A 26,325-nucleotide genomic window follows, 5' to 3' on the forward strand; every position below is an offset into this window, starting at 1 on the left:
GTTCCCTCTCCTTTCTCTTTCTCAGGTCGCTTTTCGGAATGAAGTCAGTTCCGTAGTTTTTATGAACAGTTCGAAAGTGCCTTTCCACATTTTCCTTCTTTGGAATAGCAATGATAGATTGACAGATCAGACAAAAGAACTTCGATTGTGACATTGTGAGAAAAAAAAAAAAACTCTTCCAATTCCACATCCAGCCCATAAACAACAATTTTTTTTTTTAAAATCCCTTCTTTAGTTGATATAAATTGGAAGGTTAACTAGATCACTTAGATAGCCGGAGTTTTGCAGTAGCTTGCGCGTTTGATCGTGCGTGCGGGATGACCAGTGTGTTTGAAGAGAAGAGATCTCAGACTGGCCGCCCTGTATGTCAATCAAGTGGCAAATGCCATTGGGAGGATATATGATAGACTAACATTTAAAAAAAAATTTTTTGAATGCACGCGATGTTCCCTGCACTACCTTTCCGATCTACCGGTCGATCTCGATCGACGTATTGGGCACCCCTGGTATACATTGTTAACTGTACCACCATTTACAAAGAATTACGTTTGTTTGCTTCTAAAATTTACTGGATATCTCCAGATAGGTAACTTTATAAAGATCCTAACATATGCTGGCCTACTTGCTCCAGACTTTTTGCAGTGCTTGGCAAAACTGGTAGACAAAGCTAAATTAACCCTTTATAGCTTTTTTTTTCTTGAAAACCCAATTTTACTGAGTTGTTATTAATAAAACGATCACATGTCTTTTTGCAGACCCAGTGCAGGATATTGAGATAAGAAGCAAGGCACAATTCAGCACAGAGCCTCCTCCTTCTGTTTCTACAACTCAGGCCATGTCATCTGCTCCTTCAGTAGCACCAGCAGCAGTCCCAACGCAGCCTGCAATATCCACAGATGACTGGGAAGATGAAAAGGAAGAGGCCAGCACTGTCCGTCTTACCCCACCTCCTATCACTGAACCCGTTCACCGGAAGCCAACACCTGCTAGAGCCATTCCCATGGCAACAACTACCTCTCTAACTACAACTGTCCATCATGCCCTGCCTACAGTAGTAATGGCTACAGAAATGATTACCACAGAAGACGTTACAGAGGAGGATACAACAACAGAGCAAACAACAGTATTGCCAACTACTGAGTCCACAACGGCCACTACAACTACAGCCTCTGTTCCACGCAGACGCACCACAACTACAGCTATTACTTTACCAACTACAGCCATCACTGCCACCGCCAGACCCAGAGCTGTCTTCACTAGCCGAACAACCCCTGAAAGCAGTGCCACCACACAGAGCAAAAACATCTACATAGAACACACCACCAGCCAGCCTATGCCATTAGCACCTGAGGTATGTTCTTGACCTTCTTTTTTAATAGTTTTCTGACATAGTGTTATTCTTGTATTTTAGATCATTTAGTAAAGTGATTAAGTACATTTGTTTTATATATTGTGTATATTGGATCTTAAGCCATACTTGGAGGAAGAAGAAGTTGTTTTGGTTGAAATGTCTTCAGGGTTTAGCAAAATGATACTCCTTCTTCTCTATTGACTTATTCTAACCTATGGTCACGGGTAGCCAGTCTATCCATGCAGGATTGTATGCAAGTAACAAATCAGTGCTTGAAGTGGATTATGTAGGTTATGTCAAAAGTACACAAAAACAAACCTTACAGAACATAATCAGATTCGTATAAAATACATACATACGATACAGCTTATTGTGTCCTTTTCATTCTTTGTAAATATCTTCTTTCTTGGTGACATTTTCTGACTGGCTCTTTCAGCACTGCTGTGTGAGACAATATACACTCCAATCATTTGGCAGCTTAAGTCTTGTCATTGATGAGCCAAGCAAATTCAGTGATTTACGTATTTTTTGCTGCATTACAGTTTACCGTTAAGAACTAGTAATGACAGATTTTTTTTTTTTTAAATAAGTGAACTGCTCCTTTGTCCATTCCAGATGTTTGTCTTGCACAGGACAGGTAAGGTTGGGGAGCATGCACTGGTACAATGGGTTGTCGCACCCCCCACACAACAATCAGCTCGGGATCCCAGTTCACAACCCCCTAGGCAAATCACATGGTCCAGTCCCACCCTCCGGAAACAACCATCTATCCGCCTCAGCCAGGTGTTACGTGGGTGTCCCCCTGGCCTGGTCCAGCTGCTCAGATCCTCAACAATGGCTGTAATGCCGAAACTGACGCTGCCTCACAATGCAGGTAATGTGCCTAATTAAGGACTCTGTGAGCAACTGCTCATTCGACACTTGCACAGATATAATGTTATTTTTGTTGTGGCTTTCAGAATTTTCTGCATCCACACCATGATAAATTGTGAGATGGTGTGATAATGGGTATCTGTGGTTTGTGATAATATTGCAGCTTGGCTTATTAATGTGGTAATTAAAGGCTAATTTTTACTTTCATATCTCTATCATTTGAAAGACAGAAGAAAAGAGCTCATAATCATAAAATTGCAAAGGTACATGACCAGCATTCCGCTTACCATTGGAAGGTTATAAAGTAAAGTGACAATATTACATGTGAGGGAACTTGTAGGAAGTGGGTAGGAACCAAACCTGAAAAACTACAAATATAACCTTACCCATTCATATTTAGACTTAGTCTACAGTAAGATGAACACATTTGACAACTTTTGTTTTGTTTATTTCAACTTGGCCTTCCACTTGCACTAAAACCGTGTTTTCAACCACCAAAAATAAATAATTTTGAAAACGCTCATCAGTGTATAAATGTCAAAACATTGTGTTTCATGTAGCAGTGTGGATGGGGTAAACAAAGCTTTTCAAAAACCCTGATGTATGATTGTCATGTGCTTATCTCACTTTTTTCTACTGTGACCTCACCTTTACTGTGGACATAGGTCTTTTCTAATTTTTCTGCATTAGTTGATATGATTTGTGCCTTGAAACACTCAAATATCTCAGAGTTTATTTTGGTAGGACTTCCCATCTACAGTATATCAATTCACAGCAGTATGCCTTTCACAACAGTAAACATTTAAAAACAGTTATTTTGAATTGTCTGTCCACACAAAGAAGTCCATTTTGTTTTTACCTCATTCTTTTGGCATTTTTATTTACTTCAGGTTTGCTCGTAAACAAACAGCTTTCTTGCCTGATATTACACATGGCATAGGAAAGATGACCTAAAATGTGGGTGGAAAACTTAAAAACAAAAATAGTGTTTTGAAATGTACATATATGTTACAAACACAGGGGAAAACATGCAAACTCCACACAGGGAAGACCCAGGAAGCAAACCCAGGTCTCCTAACTGCGAGACAGCAGCGCTACCCACTGCGCCACTGTGCCGCCCTTAGAATCCAATTGTTTAAAAAAAAAGAGAGAGAGACAGCAACCGCATTAGAGATATGTACTTGTAAAGCATATATAAAAGCTATATAAAAATTAAGTTCATTATATTATTTAAAATATTTAGAAAACGAATGAATAAAAAATGTACATAAGAACATCATCAGCAAGTCAGACTTTGTAACTTTGTAGTAAGAATGAATCCTAAAAGATCTAAATTTGTATTAAATGTTTGATTGATTAATACAGTAGATTAATTAAATATGGACATCTTCAAATGTAATTCAGTTTACTCCTGGCTTTTGACTAATGGGTACAGGTTCTCGTATGCTAAACATCTGAAAAGAAGTGAAATAATCAGATTTAATATAACATAATCAGTCAAAGATATTTAAGCTTCTAAGATTATTAGAGGTTCAACATCCATAGTAAATAAATGGCAACCTTAATATATTTCTGCTAAATTTTAAAGATGTTTTTAAAGAAGTTCCTCATAAAATTCATCAACTTTTTCTAATTAGAAGTAAAATGGGACATCCTTTTTGCACTCATTATGGCAAATAGGTAAAAACTTTTCTATTCGATTAAGAGATGGCAAAGAGCAATTAGTGGAAGTTATCACAATATATTGGTCATTTAGCAAAGCTGGTCTCAACAGAACTGTTATAGTTTAAGGGATTATTTTGAAATGTTTATTCCTTTAAAGTCTAATAGTTGGATAATCCCAAAAACACATAACCTGTGAATTTTAGATCAAGGTATATCTTAGATAATATGAGTTCATGTTAAAACTCCAAAATGTGTTAGAACGACTTGGGGTTGTTAAGTTGATAAGCAGACATGGATCATCCAATTAGGCTGCAAGTTTGTTTATTAATATTTTTATATATGATAGTCATTCAAAATTAACAATGATAACAGGATGTGGTTAGTATTCATACAGCACGTAAAATACATATGTTCAAAAAATCTTTTGCACTTTCATGTCGTTAAAAATAGAACCTAACTGGGTGGTGGTAAAATTGCTTTCACAGACAGTAAATTCCAACTCAAGTAATGTACTGTACAACTGATGCAAAATTGTTAATTATGGAGGTTTATGATTAATTGTAGTTGGTATTTCTTAAACATAAAATTTTTGAAAGTGTTACCCCCATGGAGAGTAAAATCTACAATATGTAGCATAGTATGTTGAAGTCTCAAGCTAACATTGTTAGCAGCAGCAGTATTGACTGTGATGGAAAAGCAGTTCATTGTGGCATTTTCATAGAAAATTACAATATCAGTAAAATACTGAATCATTAAATCTGCAGTTAATAAAGTCATGAGGTTGTTTTAATGTCATGTAAATGAGACATATATGGATATTACTTTTTAAATAATGGCTTACAGAGCTACACTTAGGAAGCATCTTTCTTTTTCCATTCCTTTCTAGATTTAAGTATTTTGTTTTTTTTTTTGCTTTCCTTGGGTTTAGTTTTTACTTTTATGGTTACAAAGATAATTGAACTACCAGCACAACTTCAAGAAGTAGGTGAAGTGAGTTGGTGTGGATGGAGGTTTAGGGGGCATGTAAGCCTCAGATGCAAAAGCGAGATTGAATCCATGAGCAGGACTCTGCTGGTATTCAAAACTTGCACTGGAGATCAGATTTTCCATCTGGAAGCTTTTAGACATTGTCGCAGTAGGGGGCAGTAGTGCTCCCTTGAACCCTCAGGTACCACGCCAAACACCTGGTAAAAGTGCTACAATTATTCTTTTTATTATAACAATGTGCACTAAGCACCCTCCACTCCACACTATTCATAAACCACAACAACAATAATAAATCAATAATAATCACAATCCTCCAGTCCCAGACGCGTTGCCCTCCTACCACCCAGCTCAGCTCGTTGTCTGGGAGTTCCCAGAGTCCTTTTATTCCCCCTGACCCGGAAGTCTTTCTGCCCAACAGTTCCACAAGTCCTTATTCCTTCCGGGTCAGGGTAAACAGTACTTTTCTTCACCCCGGAAGCCCGTCGCTCTTCCTGTGACGAACTTCCGGGTCATGATGTCCAAATGAGTCTATTGGCCTCCCGACAGCGACTCCCAGTGGCCCCCAAGGTATCCAGCAGGGCTGTGTATAAAAACTACATAGTCCATGAGGCCCTGCTGGAATTGGCCCGTATATGCTCTCGGGAGAGCTCCTCCTAGCGGCCAGGGGGTGAGGGCCGGAGTAAAATGCCGGCAATCCACCACAACATGTAAAAGAAGGAATATACAAGATGAAATAAGTCCTCTGAAGGTAAATCTGAAACAGTAAATTAATTCATATTTGAGGTAACACAGAATGTTCTCTGTTTTAAGATATTGAGTTTAAGAAATTCACCAATGTTTTCAGATGAGAATTTTAGAAAAGCAATAATTTGTATGTGTGCTCTATTAAAGGTGTTTTCAATGAAATTGGACATTGCTGATAATTTCTTTGAAGAATATGTGTACTAAATTCCAATAAAATTGGTCCACTGGGAGCCAAGTTGTTTCAGACAGACAGACAGACAAGCCAATGTTTGATATTTGTAGCATTTTTTGCAAGCACACGTTTGAAAGTGTTGTATGGAATCAATCTTAAAATGCTCACCAGTGCCTTTCTATCACTTAGCTATGCTAAGAATGACTTTCGCCATATAGTATGTAATCTTTGGTCTTCACAAAGATAATGAAGGTGTGAACTACTAAATTAATTATAACTGGAAGAGGTTTAGAAAAAATGACATCTATTGAAAAAAACTAAACAAAAACACAATGGTATACTGCTTTTTTTTTTTTTTTTGCTTTCACATTACTAAGCCTTAGGCCTTAATAATTCACGGTCAAAGACTAAGAGGCGTCTGTTATCTGTAAAAGACCATTTATCTATTACATTGTATGCTCTTATTTATGTTTTCTGTGTTCAAATACTTATGACCTTCAGTTAGCTTCTGTCAAAGCTTAGCCTAACAATACATTTCTGAAAAATCAGTCATGCGTACAAAAGTTAAAAATCTCCCCTTGTATTTTCTTATTCATAAAATAGAGAGAATGTTAGCAGCAGAAAAATTGGTGACAGTTTGCTAAAGGCATTGAAAAGATATTATTTGTTATACCTAATCTGAAATAGTCAAGCTCCTGCCATTTACAAAGGTTAAAATTAAAAAAAAGGTTGCAAAATGGGTTACTAAGCCAATAAAGATGTTGCTGTTAATTTGTTACAATTCTCCCAAAATATGAAATTTTTCACAGCGAGAAAATGCAGATAAATCATTACATATAAATCTCATACTCCTATTAAAATTATATTTCTTAAACTTATAAAATTCAATATTTATTAAAAAAATCTTATTCTAAAAGAATAGCAGGTTCTACACTTCAGATGTCACTATAGTTAGCACTCTTCAATTTAAACGAGAGAAAAAATGATAACATTTTAAAATGGAAAATGACTAGCACTTCCTAATCCTGTTCACCCCTGATGGTTTTCATAACAAGACAGCTTTAATTCTGTTAATAGAAACAACAACTACATGGACAATATATGCATTTGACAATCAAGTAAATATCTTTAAGTAGCTGTCTACAACAGAGAACATGTTTAGCTTTACAAAGCACCTTGTAATTGTGTATGTTGTTAGTAGTGCATTATACTGTAGAATTACAAGCCACTGACTGAGACATTGATTAATTGATTAAATGTGTATGGAACCAGCTGTGTTTATATTAATTTTATGATGAACTGGTATTCCAACCTTGTGGATCCCTGTCTTGCACCTATCTTACCTACGTATAAACCTTCTGTTTCTGTGAATTGAAATAAAACAAAGCTGAAAATGGTTGAATTACCACTTTAATTGTTAAAGAAAAGCAGTTCATAGTATTAGCAATCATACAGTTTGTCTTTTTTTTCCTTTACCAATCCACTTCAGCAAACGGAGACTTTGGAAACCATAGTAGATACAACAGTCAGTACGGAGATGGGCGGTGTCGGACCCAGTGGAGACTTTGAGATTCGAGAAGAGGAGGAGTTGAAGAACAATGAGATCCTAATTCCAGCCACCAAGCCAACAGTTAGAAAGATAGAACCTGACTTAAATGGAAACACAATTGACTCGGGAAGTTCTGCTGCCCAACTACCACAGAAAAACATACTAGAAAGGAAGGAAGTCCTAATAGGTAAGATCTTGACAGTGATTTTTTTTAAGTCCACAGGAGACAAATGTACTATAAAAAAACAGAACTGACTTAAAATGTGTTGGCAAGAAATATTTTACAGTGGCTCTGTACTTACGTACATCTTGTCAAAACAAACTGCTGCATGTTTTTTATAAGATCATGTTCACTAATTTGTTTACTGCTGGGATAAGTTCTTGAATATTGTAATGTTACAGCATGCTGGTAGAATGAATGGTCAATGGTGCTTCTTCACAGCTCCAGGAGAATGTATTCAAATTCAGAATGCAACCTGCGTTTACACACTCTCCTCATGCCCTGGGTGGGTTTCTTATGGTTCCCCAGTTTTTTCCCATTTTCTAAAAGTGTGTGTGTGTGTGCGCGCGCATGTTAAGTTGATTGGTAGCTCTAAGTCTCAGTGTGGACATGTCCTTGCAGGTGCCATGGGATAAACTGGCATCCTACCCATAGATGGTTACTGCTTTGAGCATGATGCTGCTGATAGTTAACACTGGCTTTCATCAATCCTGAATTGGATTAAGCTGGTTTGGGGGTTAATGGATGGATATCAATTAAACTAAACATTCTCAACATCAGTTACAAAAATATTATTATTGTGTTAATTTGGATAATTGAATAAGCAAAACAGTGATGCAGGGACCTCTTGGCTGGACAACTGCTTAACACAAGCGCTTTTTCTTAATTGCTGTATTAATTAATTTTTATTTTAATCCGCGTACTTGCATACAGTAATAATGCATATTAAATCTTTGTATTACCAGTGATACCATTACATATTCAAACAGGTTTTTCCACACTTTTAAGTAACTTCATACATTTTTTTCCAAACAATGAAACAGTGATGACTATGCTTTCAGTGATTTTGTGGCAAGAGCACCACAACTGAAATGCATTTTTTTAGGTACAGATTTCAAACTAATACACAAAGACAAATCACTGTTCACTGTCCACATAATACAAGGTTGGAACAATGATTGTACAGTAGTTCTCAAGCTTGGCAAGTAAAGTTGCCACGTAAGAGCTTTGGCAGGTTGCTCTCTTTCAGTTTTCCTCACACACCAGTAAATCAATTCACTGATCAGACTTGTAATATCTAAATGACACCAATGAAGTCTTCTAGTTTCTTATTTATTGATTAGGGTTCACCTTTACGTAAAACGCAAAAACCATTACAAGAACCTTACAAATTACTGTATACTTATGTACCTGTTGTTTTAATGCATATCCTATATCTATACTATCTAGAAAAACCATCATAAATAAAACATTTCTGAATAGTTACTGAGTGACACATAAAAAATACTTGGGTCATTAAATAAGCAGGCATGGGAAGTGCTAAGGACCCCTCAAAACTATATTGTCAGAATATTAATATTATGATTTATTAAGTTGCATTAAGTATCACATTTTGATTATGTGAGAGAAAGCAACTCGTATCTGTTTTTTAATTTATTAAATATTAAATTAAATAGTAATCCTAATGGCAAAATGCTCATAGACAAACCTTTGAATATCAAAACCGCTTCCACATCAAGATTAAGAATATTCGATTAGGGCAACACACATTAGCTCACTGACTGAACTTAACTCTGTTGAGATGCATTCTCTCATAAGCCCTTACAGAGTACTGTATACTGTATGTGCAATGTTGCTTGGAGCCTTTATCTTCATACAGCAGTACTTACATGTTGCATTTTTCATGTCAATCTCTTTCACTATAGTAATGCAATGAAAACAAAAAAATCACCCTAAACACTTTGGACATAGCGTATATGGATCTTTTTTTATTGGAATTTCAGGTTATTGCTTTGATAAGAGTTGCTCTTTTACACAAAAACTCATTTGCTAAAAGAGAGAAAAAAAAGTTAAATGTGCTATTTAAAGGATTTTAAAAGCAATAAATGTTGTAAGTGCAAGCACAAAATTCCATTAAAAATGTTTATAACATCTTTAAAATCTGCTTAATTCAGTACAGGCGCCAAAGCTTAAATCAGCAGCATCAGGCTCAAGGCATGAATCAACAGTGGATGGGACATCATAACTGTAAAATGCAAAAATAAATCCTAAACCCTGATACTATACCATTAGTGTCATGAAGAAAAAACACTGTAATACTATACTGATTTTCCTGCAACCTGGTTTAATCAGTATACAAGTGCTATCCTATCAGAACTTTGTGAGGGGCAGCTGTCATCCTCTAAAACAATAGCAGCAAACCATGAAATCATAGCTAAAACATAGCATATCACATCCCAAAGGTCCAGTGTCCAGGATTCAAATGCCACAAGTGGACAATATCTGTATGGAGTTGGTGTGCTCTCTCCATGGATGTGTGGGTTTTTGATTAATTGTTGATTACAAATTGATATAATGTGAATATCGATGTGTGTGAATGGGTCCTGCAATGGCTGGACATCTTATCCAAGGCTATTTTCTGCTTTATACCCAGTGATGTAGGGTTTATGCTCTGCAATGGCAATCCTGAATTTGATTTAGTGGGTTATAGAATGATTGGAATAAGGAAACCTGACAGAGAGTATAGCAACCATAGCTTCAAGATTTATGCACACATACATTACCTGGAAGCTGGTATCACAAGTATTAGTTTTACATTTTCTTTTACAGGTATACCATATTTTGGAAAACTGCAAAATACTAAAAGTCAGTTTGCCTGTCTGTTCTGGATGTGATTTAATTGACATAATATTAAACTGTAGTACTGTAGCCCTCAAAATGTTACACTAAATTTGGAGAGCATTAATGACTTTGGAAATACAAAAGTTAGTGATTTAGGAAATCTTCATTTTTAGGCTACAGTGCATTTAAACAAAACGTCAGTCAAGGGTGCATGGTTATATTTATTCTCTATGTGTACTGCTTCAAGATTAAAAGTATTATGAAAGAGGGGTGAAAAATTCTTGACTGGGATTTCCAGCTTTCTTCCATGGTGCTGGTCCCTGTAAAGTTGTTACTTGTTAGTAAGGCTGCAGCCAGTTATGTTCTGTGCCAGATTCATGGCCCTTTGTATTCTGTAAAGAATAAACACTGTCAATATGCAGCGATATAAGTTAACCCATACAGCCATTCCCTGTTGCTTCAATTATGTCATAAAATAAAGGTGGTGCTAAACTTTTTTTTATGGAATCTGTGTTCCAGTACAAAGTTGTGTTTTTATTATTATTTTCCCAGAAACCTGAATCTGCTGTTTCCACCCTGATACCAAAGATGTAGTTTGTTCTGTGAGTGCCATTAGTTTTACTGAAGTTAACTATGAATTTATATTTCATCCCTGTACGTAGTTTTATCATTGCTGACCAGACTAATTATTGTAGTGTCATCTACAAATTTAATGATGCAATTATTGTTATACACTGCTGTGCAGTTAGTTGTGAGTGAACAAAGAATACAGTCATTAGCTTAGAAAGCATCCCTGCTGAGCCCCAGTATTTAGTTAAACTATGACAAGGTTTTATTTGCAATCCTTATAATCTGTGGTCTCCCTGTCAAGAATTTACCTGCCAATTACAAACAGAATTACAAGACTTTGGCTCCTGAGCTTTATCATCACCTGGCAGGTACGCTGGATAGTGAAGTGTAATACATAAGTACCTTCTGTCCAGATGCTTAAAGGCTACATACAGTATAGTGCTCAAGAAGTGGCATCACCTGCCAGTCTGTTGTGGTAGGCACATTGGAGAGGTGCCACTGGGTGTACTCATTCAAGCATGTCATCTTGTTTTCTTAGGTAGTGGCACTATGGTGGTTTTCTTAAAATATCCTGGAACTACAGCATTGCCTGTGATTCTAATCTTGATTTATAGCTCTATTTTGCATCCTTGAAAACCTTTTTAGTGGATACTTTGATTTATTGTATAAAAGTTTGTTCCACCGTTTGTATTCAGTGAAACTTCATTGATTTTACTGCAGCTCTTGTTATTAAATCATAGTTATTGGTTACAAAATATAATAATTTTCTTTTCTGAAAAACAGTATTTAATTGATTTTAATGCAACTGCAAACAGTACAGTAAATAAACAAGAATATTGTATGTTATTTTGTTTAAGCTGCAGAAGACAGGAAAAATACCTTAGAACAGCTGGTCTTGTAGCTGCTTGTAATTATGTGTGCACGCCTATTTTTAGGATTCAGCTTTTAAAATAGCAATAAAACAGCCCAAGTTTTGTACTGGGATGCTTTCTAGGCTCTCTACTAAAAGAGGGTTTTAAAAATGTAAATGTAATTCGTACTTAGCTATTGTCTGTGCCTAGGCTTCATCCCAGTCAACACCACTAAGAGGGTATCTCACTTTTTATATTTAAGCCTGGCAATTAGTACTTTTTTAAGAAAAGATTGGACAAAAAAAATCTTGGCTTCCATTTATTCCTTTTTTAGTACCTGTATTTCACAGCATATTTAAAGATAAGTATTATGTTAAGAATGTGCACTTGACTAATAACATAGCTCTCTTACACACAATTGCTTTTGAAAGAGAACATTGTATTACATCCATTTTTAAAATATAGCTGAGAGAAATTAAAATCATCCAGAAGAAATTAAGCTTAAGTTATTTTTGTATTGTTAAAATATTTGACATGAAGAGCTTGTTTTGCTACAATGCATATGCTTTTAATAGTGAGCTGTGGTTACATTTTTATGGACTTATTTTTGCATGAATTAAAATTTTTCAAATAGAAAATATAAATTTACTGCAGTTTACAAAAGATGGTTGTTTTGCTTGAAAGATAATAGATTGAAATAATTTCGCAGTGCTTTACAGAATTTTTAAAGAAATAAATTTCTTCAAACATTTTTTAGTAATAACTGCCCCTCACCTTATGCATAGCTGGTCCTGCCATCTTCTATTAGGTGCTAGCTTTTATTCCAACCAAAGCATAAATAAGGACCCTGACTTTCATTTTCTCTGTTTATGCAATTTATTGGTTTATTTCTGCTCTCATTCTTCTGAGTCAGCAGTAAATATCAGTGTGCAATTAAACTTCAAAGCAATGCTGACTGGTATTGTTGAAACACACCCCGTCTACACAAAAACAGGAATACAAAGAGACAAGTCACTGTTTTTCTGTTCTACAGTACATTTACTCAAGTAGGACTCTTTAGTTTCTATTCATTCCAATATTCTGCTTTTTTATTAAGTCTCCTCGTAATTCCTTCTACTGTACCCAATTTCCATGAAAACAGCAATTAACAACAACAAGTGCTGGTGCAAATTGAAATATCTTCTAAATGGAGGAACTTACTGAATTACATTCATATCCATGTGCTCATGATCCAACAGCTGCATTGATGACAGACTTATCAGAAAGAAACAGGAGAGGTTAACCAGAAATTAACCATACGCTCATCAAAATCTGTTGCAATGAGTGAGGCACACAACTTTCGGTAAATTCTTTAAAAAATCTACAAATTTTAAAAAAGTAGAAACCAGGAAACAGAAACACTTTATGAAGACAGAAATTCAGTTAAAGCTATGACCCTAATTAATCAATTGGTTTGAACAAATACCAGCATGTGGAGGGAGTCCCAAGACTACCGTTGGGATACAGTGCTTTTGAAGGAAGCAATACAATTTCAAACTGTTTTATGCTTCAAGAAAGGCATCACTGTTTAGGTAACTTCGGCGCAGCCAGCACCCCAGGTTCAAAGGTATGGTTTCATCTGTGTTTGAGCTTCATTTTCATGAAAGATTAAGGACTTATATGATGTTATAGGACTAAATAATAAGAAATCCACCCAGCTCCAAAGACTTTGATTTGATAGTCTTTATACTGACAATTGCTGTCTTTTTGACATACACATTTTCTGCTTGTCTTTAGATGAGGCCAACAGTGCTTAATTTCTTTCAGAGTGCTGTGCCTTCTTACCACCTCCAATTCAAGTTTAACTGGTATCTCTAAAGTGTCTTAGTATAAGAGAGTGTGTGTGATGTTTCTTCTATGATACACTATGGTGTCACTTGCAGGATTCAATCTTTCCATATTTTGAAATTTGTCATAATAGGTGTATGGTACCCCCAAGATGTTACAATGGAAAAAGTGGTTAAACATTGATGACTTGATAAACATAAATTAAAAAACAGAAGTTAAAATGTGTTTAACCACTGTACATGTTGTACATGTAAAGTGTACAGTATTGGTTCTTTTCTTAGCATTTTGCTCAGGAGGTTAGCTGTTCCCACTCAGGCCCTATTTTAACTGAATCTCCTCTTTCTTTCTCTTTCTCTCTCAGCTATAGTTGTGGGAGGAATGTTGGGCATCATCTTCGCAGATTTCCTGTTGATTGGTAAAAAAAAGAGCTGGAAAGCTAGGCTTGGAGCTAGATAGCTACTCTTTTTATAAGACAGAGTCCATCCCCGTCCCAAATGTAGTGCTCCTATGGATTCTTATGCAGAAACAAAGCAGATGAGGCCAAAACATCCTTCATTCTACTATTCATTCTGACCCTTACTTGGAAAGTGGTGAAATTTCAAATATTAATAACTAAATAATTTAACAATTACTTGAAATTAGAGGTAATTTGATGCATTCTATTATTGTATAACCAACACTCTTTCCTTCTGTTACAACCTTAGTAACTTTCATTCATACTCAAGTTCATATATAATTGATTCAGCCATAAAAAATATTCAATTACTGTTGTCTAAAACAATGTTTCTCAACCTTTTTGGTGTCATGACCCACTTTGTCACATGTAAGTGTCTTTGTGACCCACTTTGGTCCTCCTTAGTAGATTGAAGATGATCATCAGAGCATTTACCACTTGGTAAATCAAAAGGCAGTTATCAGACTTGGCGATCAAAAATGATCATCCCAGTGGAGGCGAGGGGTTTCAGCTGACAGAAAGCGTGGTGTGTGTCCAAAACGTTGGTGAACTGAGCGCATCTGAGATGTGAGCTGAAATATATCATGCAGCAATGACCATCATTTAGGCAACTCACTGAAACCCAATCCACGACCCACCACCATTATAAAGAAAATGGATCCTGACCAGGTGATTGGGAAACACTTCTCTAGAATGTGATTGTACTTTCTTTTCCAAGGACCAAGCCATATGGCAGACTATGCTTTTGCAAATTAGCTGTACACAATTTGAATGGAAAACACATGTGCTGATACTGTATTTCTTAGTCTCTGATGTTTGTAAGCAAAGCACAAATGCAAAAGAGAAAACATCAAAAAATATTTTTTAAAAATTCAGCTGGTGTCTAACACAGGGATATCAAGCTGATTTCTAAGTCTGTTAGATAACTCTAAAATAGCCCAAACTCCATTTTGCTTCCACTGTTTAATTTTCACATTGGTAGCTTAGTTGCCTAAACAAAAGAATTTTGAAAAAAATACGCCAATCACCTCCAACCTCCACCTCCTATTCACATGAAATATCCTAGAAGATATAAGGTGGTAACAAGGAACCACATCCAGCTTTACTACATGGTAACTTGCTTCATGTACTAAGACATACACTCAGTAACAAAACAGAATTGTACCCTGAATCAGTTGTCTGGTTTACATGAAAATTACATGGTAGATAAGCAGAGCCAACTGATCTGTTAATCTCATGGCTATTGTAAAGTAGCAAACTTGTTATACTAAAGATCATGACTGGACAGGGTTTAATCTTGGAATGGGTGTACTGTTGGTGCAGCCCATAAAATCTGTCTGAATTAAACATGTACACCAAGCTTAATGTGTGAAAGGATGTTACAGCACCATGTCAATATTTCCACCGGAGGAGGTGTCTTGCCTATATTGAGATGTAAAGACTCAGGTCTACGGTGAGATCTTACATTATATTAGTCACTGGCTGCATCTGAACAGAGGCTGGGTTCAAGGAAGTACAAATGGTGTGAACCGGCACTGGGTCATCTTCAGAAATAAATTTCACTTATTTCTTATGGATGATCACCACTTGATATACTTATGGAGACAATAATGCGTTCCAGGGAACAATCTAGAACAGCTGAAGAACAGTGGATGTCATGATGTAGCCACAATTACACTCAAGGATTTTTCATCTGTTCAACAGCATGACTATACACCATGGATATACTGTCACACACAAGCTGTCTTGCACTTTATGTTATCCTTTAGTACACATTATGGTATAGATTACTGTCTTGCTCTAAAACACTAAAGAGACTTTCTAAAACTAACCTGAAAAATGGCTACTAGTCCAGCAACCACTGAACCTGCAAGAAGACAAACAAAAACTGTAGGGTCAGATCAGCTGTTATTGGAGGCATTTTAAAGGCCCTTTATGACTTTTTCTCCAATTAAGATACAGTTAGCTCCATAAGTATTTGGACAGTGACACAATTTCCATAATTCTGGCTGTATATGCTACCACAAAGGATCTGAAATGAAGAAATAATTACATGATTGAAGTTTAGGCTTTCAGCACTAATTCAAACGGTTTGTCAGAAATATTGTATGAGCCATTTAGGAATGACAGACATTTTTATACATGGTCTCCCCATTTTCAGGGGCTCTAAAGTATTTGGGCAATTGACTGATAAACTATTCCATAGCCACTGCACTGGATACTTGTGGTATTCTTTCTTTGATGAAGAAGAACACCTTCATAACATTTTGCCAAACCAGAAACAGTCTGTGGGAGGTAGGCCTATCATTGCCAAAGGCTACAATCAAGAGAAAACTTCATGAAAGTAAAGACAGAGTTTACTTGGTGCAAACCATTTGTAATCCTCAAGCATAGAAAGGCCAGATTAGACTTTGCCAAGTAGATATTTATAAAAAAAAGTCCAGTTTTGGAACAGTTTTCTTTGGACAAATGCAATTAATATCAATATGTACCAGACTGATGGATGTAGATGAGTATGGAGAAGAGAAGGAACAGCTTGTGATCTGTAGCATACCACATCATTTGTGAAACATGGTGGTGGTGTTTATTGCAGGATGAATTCTGAAGTGTACAGGGCTGTACTGACAGGACAACACTTCATGTTATAGATGGACAATGAGCCAAAACATACTGTGATAGCAAACCCCAAAGCTTTTCAATGCAAAGAAGTGAAATATTCTTCAATGACCAACTCAATCAACTGACATCAACCCAATTGAACATGCATTTCACTTACTGAAGACAAAACTAAAGGCAGAAAGTCAACAAACAAGCAGCAACTGAAGACAGCTGCAGCAAAGGACTAAATGGCTCATACAATTTTTTGTTAAATGCCATGAATTAAAACTGCAAGTCTACAATCACATCTTGACTGCTTCATTTCAAATACGTTGCGGTGGCTCACAGAGTCAAAACTATGAAAATTGTATCACTGTACAAATACTTGAATCCAACTTCAACTGGAAGGTTCAAGATTACACACAGTGAAGAATATTATCTTTAATAAACTCATGGCTGTCATCAACAAGCTACATAGCAAATTTCTTAATTTATGTTTCAAATCTGCACAATCACAGTAGCCTCTTTACATGAAAATAAGCAATCTGTGCACTGCACCATAAAACATATAGGGAACAATCAATATACTGGTGTTTCTCATCTGCTCTGCTTCAGCATGAATGCTTTTTAGAACCTGCATGTCCTCTTTTTTGCAGTCTGTAATCCTGAACTGTTTCTACCCTTGAAGCTCTCACTGCTTCTCCTAAACACAAATTATAACATACTAAATAAATCATTACTAGAATGGGTATTGTGCAAGTATATTATTTTAGGAGTGTTAAGTGCTAGAAAAAATTGTTTGCTTAAGAAGAAAATTTCAGCAATACTCTTAATGTACAAGTTTGAAGAGGCTCACAAACAGCTGGGAGTGTTTTGATAGTCTGTACCTTGTTATTGTAGTTTATTTCTCGTGTATCATTTTTCTTTTTTGAGCTATGACAGAATGTAGTATAAAATGTATAATCTTTATAATCACATAATTCTACTATTGGGTGTGACTGTTTCTGTCAGAGTGACTATGGCCGGCTTATTCTCAAGTTAACCCACTTTCATCTCTTAGCCCAGAAACATGACAAATAGGTTGATTTGCTCTTCTGAACTGGCTAAACTTGTATAAATGTTCATGTTCTATATGAATGCCTTGCAATAAACTAGTGTGTTAGGTAGTGTTAATTGTTGCACCCTGAATATCCTCTTCTACAAAGAACAGTCCCCAAAAATTGGATTATATGTGTTTAGTAAATGGATGGGGCAGACCTATTATTTGTATGATGATATGCTATTCTGAAAATCCTAAATTACACATGTTGCAATTTGTGTTTCTCATTATTCTTCTTCACTTTTCCTCTCTCTTTTCACAGCTGTAATTGTGGGAGGAGTGGTTGGTGCTCTTTTTGCAGCTTTCCTGGTAATGCTCCTTATTTATCGTATGAAGAAGAAGGATGAGGGAAGCTATACCCTAGAAGAGCCCAAGCAGGCAACGGTCACTTACCAAAAGCCAGACAAGCAGGAGGAGTTCTATGCATAATGGAAGCCCATGTGACCAGAGTGCCTACCCGCTCAATGGACTGTGAATACGAGAGATCTTTCTTTTAAATTAAAACAATGAACAAATGAAAAAAACTAACTCTAAAACAAAACAAAAAAGGAAACTCAAAACCTTTTCCAGCACAATTTCAATCATCTTCCCAGCACTGAGACGACTTAAAAGAGGGAGGCTTTTTTATTTTGCTTTTCTGGCTGTGTGTTAAAAGCTTGCCAGCTCATCATTCTTCTGTAACTTGCATAGAAAAGAAGAGGAGAATCATAGTCATGTTGGAGACTGCGATAGAGCTCAATTATTTTGCAGATACTGACTGGTATATTAACATTTTACTTGGTATAGCAAATCTTTCACATGTGGTGAGGCAGTCCTCCAAAAAAAAAAAAAAGATACTGTAAAATTTGAGGCAGCATGCACATTCATGCTAAGGATACAAAATTTAGAAATAATCACAGAGCACTTTGAAACCTTTCTAGATGTAAAAATCAGTATGTCACAATAGATGGAATATGTCACTACTTATCCACATACAAACATTTAGTATCTACTCTAGCCAAGTTCTGTATTGTCATTTTTGACACATGATAATACCCACTTGTTTTAAGCTTTGACCCCTCAGTTTTACTACCAGTGCCATAGAACAGTCAATCCTACCTAGCCTGTCTTGTTTTTTGTTTGGAATAACTTGTAAAGTCATGAAGACTTTATAGCTGACATTTTTCTTCGATTTTAACTTTTTTCTAATGCTGTTTATTATAACTGCAATAGGCTGACCTCCCATGCACAGTTGGTTCCTGTCTTGAATCTGAAGCCACTGAAATAATATATGGCCATTCTTTAGTCAAAAAAAAAAACAGTTCAAGAAACAAATGAATGAATAATACGATATAGTAAGTTCAATGGCACAGCAGTTGCTGGATACTCTGCTTTCCTCCTACAGCCCCAAGATATAAAGGATAGGTGAATTGGCACCTCTAGATTGGTCAGACATGAGGGAGTATAGGTGTGTACAGCAAAGAAAGTGTGTCACATCCAGGTTTTTTCTTTCTTTCTTAAAGGTGCTTGAATTGTGTCTAACTTCTGAAGACCATGTGATAGAAAAATCAGGTTCAGAAAATAGATGGATGGATGGATACAATATTTAATACAGGGTGGTACAGTTTGCAAAACTGCCCAGTCACTGGGTGTGGAGTTTGCATGTTCTGTGTGTTTCTGTCAGCATCACAATTACATGCATGCCAGGTTAACTGGTATTTTTAATTAACTTAATATCTGTGAGTATGGGTGTGAGAGTTACTGTGCCTTTTAATGGACTGTTTGTTGTCCAAGCCGGGGCCAGTTCCTTTCTGCACCAAGTAGTGCCGGGTTTGCCTTTGTCTCCCAGCAACCATATGAAAGGAAGAAATTGGTCACATATCCATAGTGGTTCCGTATATCTGGTTTCAGTTATTAGGTTTTCTACTGTCTCTGTTGAGTTTCCATTTTTACCTGTCTCCCTTCTAGGTATCCTCCCAAAGTAAGGGTGTGTATGTGTGTGCTTCAAGATGGACCAGCCTCTCCTTACGGGTTTAAGCCAGGGTATTTTCTAACTCCCTCTTAGGTTATTCATTATACATACTGCCTGCATATGATGTTTTTTGAAATGAATGAAAGCAAACCAACACTTTGTTTGTGCTTTACTGACCCCTGCCTTTTTTAGTAGTCTCTCAGGTACAGAGTACTTAAACTATAAATTAGTGTGCATTTATACTCAGAGCAACATCATAGCTTAGCATAACTGATATCAGAAAACATAAGATATTTGCTCTGGATAGAAATAAAAAACAACAACAAATCTCTTTTCATCAGAAAAAGTATCTCTATGAGAACCATAAGTGGACAAAATGAAAAGAGACGTTAACTGAAAACTCACCTGAGTAGCCTGCAACATATACAAATAACTAAAATAGATTTTTTTTAAACCAGAAATTTACATTTTGGAACACAACTTTAAATTTGATTATGTAGTCAGTCATGTATGTAGCCTCAGGTTTAATCAATTTATTTATACATATAAAAAAATCAAGAATAATGAAACAAAGGTGTCTACCATTCACAATGATACCCATGCTTATATATTTTACTTTAGTGCACAATGAATGTAGACATGGAGCTCTAAGTACAGACGCGTAAGTCTCCAATTTATTTAGGTGAATGTTACTCACTCTCTCTCTCTGTGTAAATGTTCGCTGTGATGGGTTTGATTCTAACTGGCTGGGAAATGTTGAGAGATCTGTTATAGAACAAAAAGAGCTGTGTTGTTCCAATGTCTTGTAATGTGTAGATGGGGTGGGGGTGGGGTAGTAGGGTTGGGATAATGGGTTTAAAATTTTGTGCAGCATTTACACTTTTAAATTATATATTAAAAAATGCAAAGAGGGCCAAATGTGTATGCTGCTACTGTATCTCTCCCATATTTACTAATACTGTATACATTCTTGAAGGGAAACACACAAACTTTTTAAAGTATTTATTGATTGGGAAGCAAAACATTTTATTTCATATGCAGTAGGGCCCGCATGTGACATTGCAGTTAACTTTTAGGAGGTGCTGCATAATCCTAAAATTCTTTAAAAGCAGGGCTACCTCTTAAACCAACAATAAATACACATGATAGAATGAATTCTAAATGAATAATTCATATTACAGTCAGTTTCTTTTGTAAGTCTCTTTCCTCCTAGATTCAAACCTATAACCCAGCCAAATTAACCTGTAGAATTATGCTACCCAGCTCAGTTCTGTTGCACGGTGTTTACAGTATACTGTATATTACAGAGCTAGCTAACCTGGGATACATTTGGTACATTTTAAATGAAAAATCAATCTTAAAGTAATATAAGAGTAAGACTTTAAAAAAATGCATTAAGAAAGATGTGCCTTCTTCCCCACATGGGTGGTAAACAGGGCAAACCATGTAACCTTAAAACTACTCAAAAAATGTTTTACGTGCGGGCCTACTGTATTTGAAACATTGTTACAAGCATTTACAGATAAGTTTTTCTCCTCTTTTCTTTTGTAATATTTCTAGGGTTAAATTTTAAATATTAAAATTATTCTTAATGATAGACATTTAACATTCATGCAATTTAAAATACAGATATCCACTTCCTATACATAACTAATTCTGTTCTCCCTTTGTGCATTCTGTTTTTATTTTGACAATTCCATTATGAATTGATGTTTCAGAATAATATTGTCTCCCATCTTGTTTTATGTTTAAGTTATAAGAGGAAAAAAGTACTATTTTTATGGCAAATATCCCATACAGCTCTTTGAGGCCCATGAATGTATGCTATTTTTTCCCATCAAAGTTCTTCTAAAAAATAAAAGACATTATTGCTGCAGAATACCAAAGGATCTCCCACATTGCCTTTGGAGTACAATATTTCAGCGGTTTGAAAAATATGGAAATTGCATGTTGAACAACTATCACTTTTTTACTCCCATGTTATTTTTTTTTCATTTCGTTCCCACTTGCTGTACATATTCATATTTCCCATAAAATAGGAATAATAAAAAAAAAACAACTCCTGAGGCAAAAAATGAACACTTCTGCTTCTGTACAGTATATTCATGTCAGAACTTATTCATATAGGGAGAACATTCAAATATGTGCTTTTCTTATTAAACTGAATAATGCAGGTGATTATGTGAATGTTAATCAGTAATGTTTCAGCTACAAAATTAGTACTCTTTGTCAAATATTGTATGACCCTCTACAGGATAAACAGTTGCAGAAAATGGTTAGGAGGACAAATGAGTGGAATACTCTTCAGTTACAGTAGTAGCAGCTGCTTCTTCTTTCCAATGCCTATCACAGGAGAGAAAAAAAAAAGATAAAAAATAGAGAAGGATCAGTTGGTAAGCTTGAGTCTGACTTTAGGAGAACCACTTTATTTTTTGTCAAAAGATAATTAATCTTTAAAACTCACCTTTTACTTTTGTCATCTGCTTTTCCAGTAGGCTGTTACAGATACACTAACCCAGCGTGATTGAGCACATACCACACAGTAAAAATAGATGGGACTCGAGTCCATCGCAAGTTGTACTAACACTCAAGCAGCCACTGTAGAGTATGAAACCTGGGCAGCAAAGCCAGAGTGCCAGGAGAGAGGTCCTGCAAACACAAACAACATGCCAGCATCATAGTGGCCATCTAAGGATCAAACCCAGGTCCTCAGATCTTTGAGGCAGCATTGATTAAAAACCCTTCGCCTACCTAAATTCAGTTCTAGAACGTCTGTCGAAAACAAGAGTATCTTTATAATTTACAATAACTTTCTTAAATATCTGGAAAACTACAACTCTAATAGACAGGTTTAATTATAGGCTCAAAAAAATTATGAGGTATGGTTATACCTTGAAAAGATGTATTTAATTGCCTCAGGTATATTGTGAGAATTAGCTAAGATGCAGGTTATACCACAGTTCAATACCATAAATTATTTTTCTTTGCATAAAAACAATGGTGAGCTGCACACTGGCAATTAATTACATAAACACATGATAAATGCAGATATAATGTTTTAACAGTTGCACTCTAAGCTTAATTTGTTTTAAACATCACCTAATTGTTTTTGGACTGAATTTAGCATGTTTTTTTTGTTCTGTTTATCCAACTTTAGCTTCTGCTAGTGGCCTAGAGAAGAACAATGGAAAGGACCTCAGTGGCTCAGCTTCCTTCATTTTTAGTACTTGCCTTACATAAAAATAACATTGATATTTAAATAGATATTAAATAACCATGTTTCATGAAGCAATGCAACATACAGAAAAAGGGTAGAAAATGTGTTCAGCAGCAAGGACAGCCTTTAAAATACCTAAAAGTGCAAGCGTTTAATAGCCCAGCATCCAAGGATATTGAAAACAAATGGCTTGGCACAAATTGTTTGATAAACCATGATGAATAGTCTGTTAGCTATCAAAGTTTCAAGACAGGTTAACATAAGAGCTAAACATCATCTCAAAATATGTAAAATATGAATGAAAAAAATATACTGTATTATGTTATTATAGATAAAGAATAAATAAAAAATATTCTAGATGTAAAAATATACCTAAACCAGGCAAAAAAAGGCTTAAATTTAATGTTCCTAATTTCTAAACGAGTGAAAGGTAATTTATAGACTTCTAAAACAATCACTTGACTCATGAATATAATACCAGAGACAATTCTAAATTTCAGATTGAGGCCTCCTAGAGCTGTCATATCAGGGAAGGTTGAATTGTGGGTGTTTTCATGTTCTCCTCCCATACAGGTTTCCTCATGCATCCAGGAACAGATTGGTTACTGAAATTGACCCAGTATTAAAAAAGAGTGATGGTGCTCTGTGATGGGCCAACTGCACCTGCTGCGGCCACAACAGGTTTTGGCTAAGGCTTCCTAGAATTCACTCCTGGAAAATAAGTTATCGGATGGACATCGGATATCATCAGTCAAGATCCAACAGCAAATCTTTCTTCAGTAGTTTTTGCAGGTGCTTTAATCTAAAGTTGTGGGATTCAATTCCCAACAAATGACAGACATATTTATAAATATAGCCTGTAATTATGGCTTTAAATGCTTATTATTCTACGCAGTTTTTATATTTTTAAAATAATCTCCCTGCCCTTTTTACAATAATACTTAAGGCCATTCATTTTTCTTAATTTGTTCTGATAAACATTTTGTTGTTCTGTTATTTACGACAGGGAATACAGACTAATTGGGAATCTTGTTCTGAATTTTCTATCTTTTAAACAAGAATTACTTATGTATAGGAAAACACAGGAAGTACTGAATGAAAGACAGTAGCATATAAACGTTTTAAGCATTTCTCATTTTCTTTAGTACAGTTTTTTCCACTTCCCTGGTATCGTCTCATTAGTTAATGATTTTTTTGTTTAACAGGTGGAAATTTTAGAAGTACAGTCTTAAGTTATTGCAGGATTTTTGTTGTAACTTATTAAGATTCAGGTATCCTGGTGGCACAGTGACTAGTACTGTGTTTTTTTTAATACTAGGTACCTGGGCTATACTTCAGGCCCACTCACAATGTTTACACAATCTCCTCGTGTTTATATGGGTTTCTCGGGTTTCCTGCCCAATAGGTTTCACCTCCCTACAGTTACTGTTTAGAAAATGAAAAGTAGATAGATGGATAAAGAACTGCTGGGTTTTGTTTAAAAGCACAATAAATACACTGTTTTAAAGTAAGTGGGGTGTGAAATGATATGAAAACACAAACTGCACTAATAAATAAAGATGCTCATTTGCAAACCTGGAAGGTAGGTCACATCGAGGCTCAACTTAAGTTACAGTAAATATAGCCAAATATGTTTTATTTTCACCATCTATTACGAAGTCATGTTTTTCCGGTATTATCTGCCAATTCAAAAACAGAAAAGTTTGGCAGAGTCAGATTTTTAAGAATACTTGCAGCAAATTAATAAATAGCAACTAGAATAATTTCTTACAAGAAATATGTATGTTGTCACCTTTAAGTGTTTATTTCACTTTTACAACTTTTTAATGCTTTTACACCCACAACTACATTTAAGAAAGCATGGTGTAATAAATGCACATTGCCAACTGAATGTTTTTTAGCCTTTCTCTGTGACACATTTCTCACCATCATATACAGTTTAAGGAAAAAGATACACAGGTCTTGAATTTGTTCGTGTACTGATATAAAAAAGTCCCCTATAGTTAACTGCTTCCTTGAAATATGTCTGACTGAGAAGCATTAACACATATCATAACAAAAACTTGAACTAACGGACAGAAATGGTCATTTATTCAGATGCAAATATTTGCCCAACTATGTGATTAAAGGAATGCCACCTGCCAATTGATCTACAGTACATACATTAAATTAGGGAAGAGAAAAGGAGGAGGTGAGGAAGATGGGGAAGAATGTTGCAAATTGACAAATATACATATTATGTGAAAAACAATACATTGTCTTAAAGCACACAGGTTCATACTGTATTCCTAACAGATCCAATGTTTTGGATCTAAAGTTAAACATATAAAAAATGTAGGCATGGTCTGTTTTTCTTTTTTGTTTTGACTTTTTTAATAAAAAAATCTTTTAATATTATCTTTGCACAACCTGTGATTATTCAATTGTGTAATTTCTTTGCAATGGTGTCATTCTTATTCACACATGTCAGCCAACACTTTAGTGCCACAGATTGGTATCAAACACTTGAAAAATCCCTTTACATTAGTTAGTTCTAACTGACAAAAAGGGTAATAATTGTGAAATAACTTGAATAAAGTCAGCCTTATGTAACACACCCATGACACAGAATGTGTACTTTTCATACGTTTGTATCTCAATATTGAAATAGACAAACTTTACTTTTAAATCAGAAAAGCCAAGTAAGCAATTTTGGCAATTTTCAGTACAGTTTCATGCAGTCCTTAAAGTCCTTGAGTTATATTATTGATCATTCTCTAACATAGAGCGTCAATGCTTTATAAGAGCTGCGGTGGTTTGGCACCCTGCCCGGGATTGGTTCCTGCCTTGTGCCCTGTGTTGGCTAGGATTGGCTCCAGCAGACCCCCGTGACCCGGTGCTCGGATTCAGCGGGTTGGAAAATGGATGGATGGATGGCTTTATAAGAGCTGTTTACCTCTTTAAAATAAATAGATACTACAAATTTAAGAATAAAAGACTGTAAATTTACTAGCAGTAGAGTGTTGTACTGTGTTAGCCATAGATTGATACAGGAGAAAGTAGGGTGAAATGACACCTTTTATTGGCTAACTAAATAGATTACAAATGCAAGCTTTCGAGGCAGCTAAGGGCCCTTTAGCCCATCAGGCTAGATCTTTCGCTAATCTGTTTTATGGCATTTGCCACTTTGGACAATGCTTGAGTGAGATCATTTTTAAGTTATAGCAAAATTAATTATTTTAATAATATAATTGTAATGCTGTTCATATAAATTTCTTTGTACATGAGGTAACATTTGGAAATTGTTTTATGACAATAAAGTAGTAGTTTGGTTTGTGTGTCTTCATAACTGAACGAGACTGATTATCTGTCACTCAGTAGATGATGAGAATGTCTTAACAGATGTGGCACTCTGCATCTTTTAATTTGTGTGTTGACTGTTCAGGGTGTGTCTTTAATGATATACTTGTATTTGCTTTTTAAATAGAAAAAAAAATATTTGTTTAGTTCTAGATTCACTCCTTTGATAGAGAATCAAACTAGTTACTTTATTAAAAAAAAAACAATTACATACGAGTCATTTGAATGATGTAGGT

The 26,325-nt window shown here is 35.6% G+C and overlaps 1 protein-coding gene across 2 annotated transcripts in view; it reads left to right on the forward strand.

Moving 5' to 3' along the window:
• sdc3 (syndecan 3) overlaps positions 1-24,685 on the forward strand; it is a 227,227-nt gene extending 202,542 nt beyond the window's left edge. The window contains exons 3-6 of one of the 2 annotated variants that reach the window (XM_039740051.1): positions 756-1,351; positions 7,282-7,528; positions 13,793-13,846; positions 17,845-24,685. In XM_039740051.1, coding sequence (XP_039595985.1) covers positions 756-1,351; positions 7,282-7,528; positions 13,793-13,846; positions 17,845-18,011 — 1,064 coding nt within the window. In that variant the 3' untranslated portion in view covers positions 18,012-24,685. The remainder of the gene's footprint in view (positions 1-755; positions 1,352-7,281; positions 7,529-13,792; positions 13,847-17,844) is intronic. The other variant, XM_039740052.1, reaches the window with a different exon arrangement.
• The last annotated feature ends 1,640 nt before the right edge of the window (positions 24,686-26,325 follow it).

This window comes from Polypterus senegalus, chromosome 17 (assembly GCF_016835505.1).
Source record: "Polypterus senegalus isolate Bchr_013 chromosome 17, ASM1683550v1, whole genome shotgun sequence".
NCBI classification, from domain to species: domain Eukaryota; kingdom Metazoa; phylum Chordata; class Cladistia; order Polypteriformes; family Polypteridae; genus Polypterus; species Polypterus senegalus.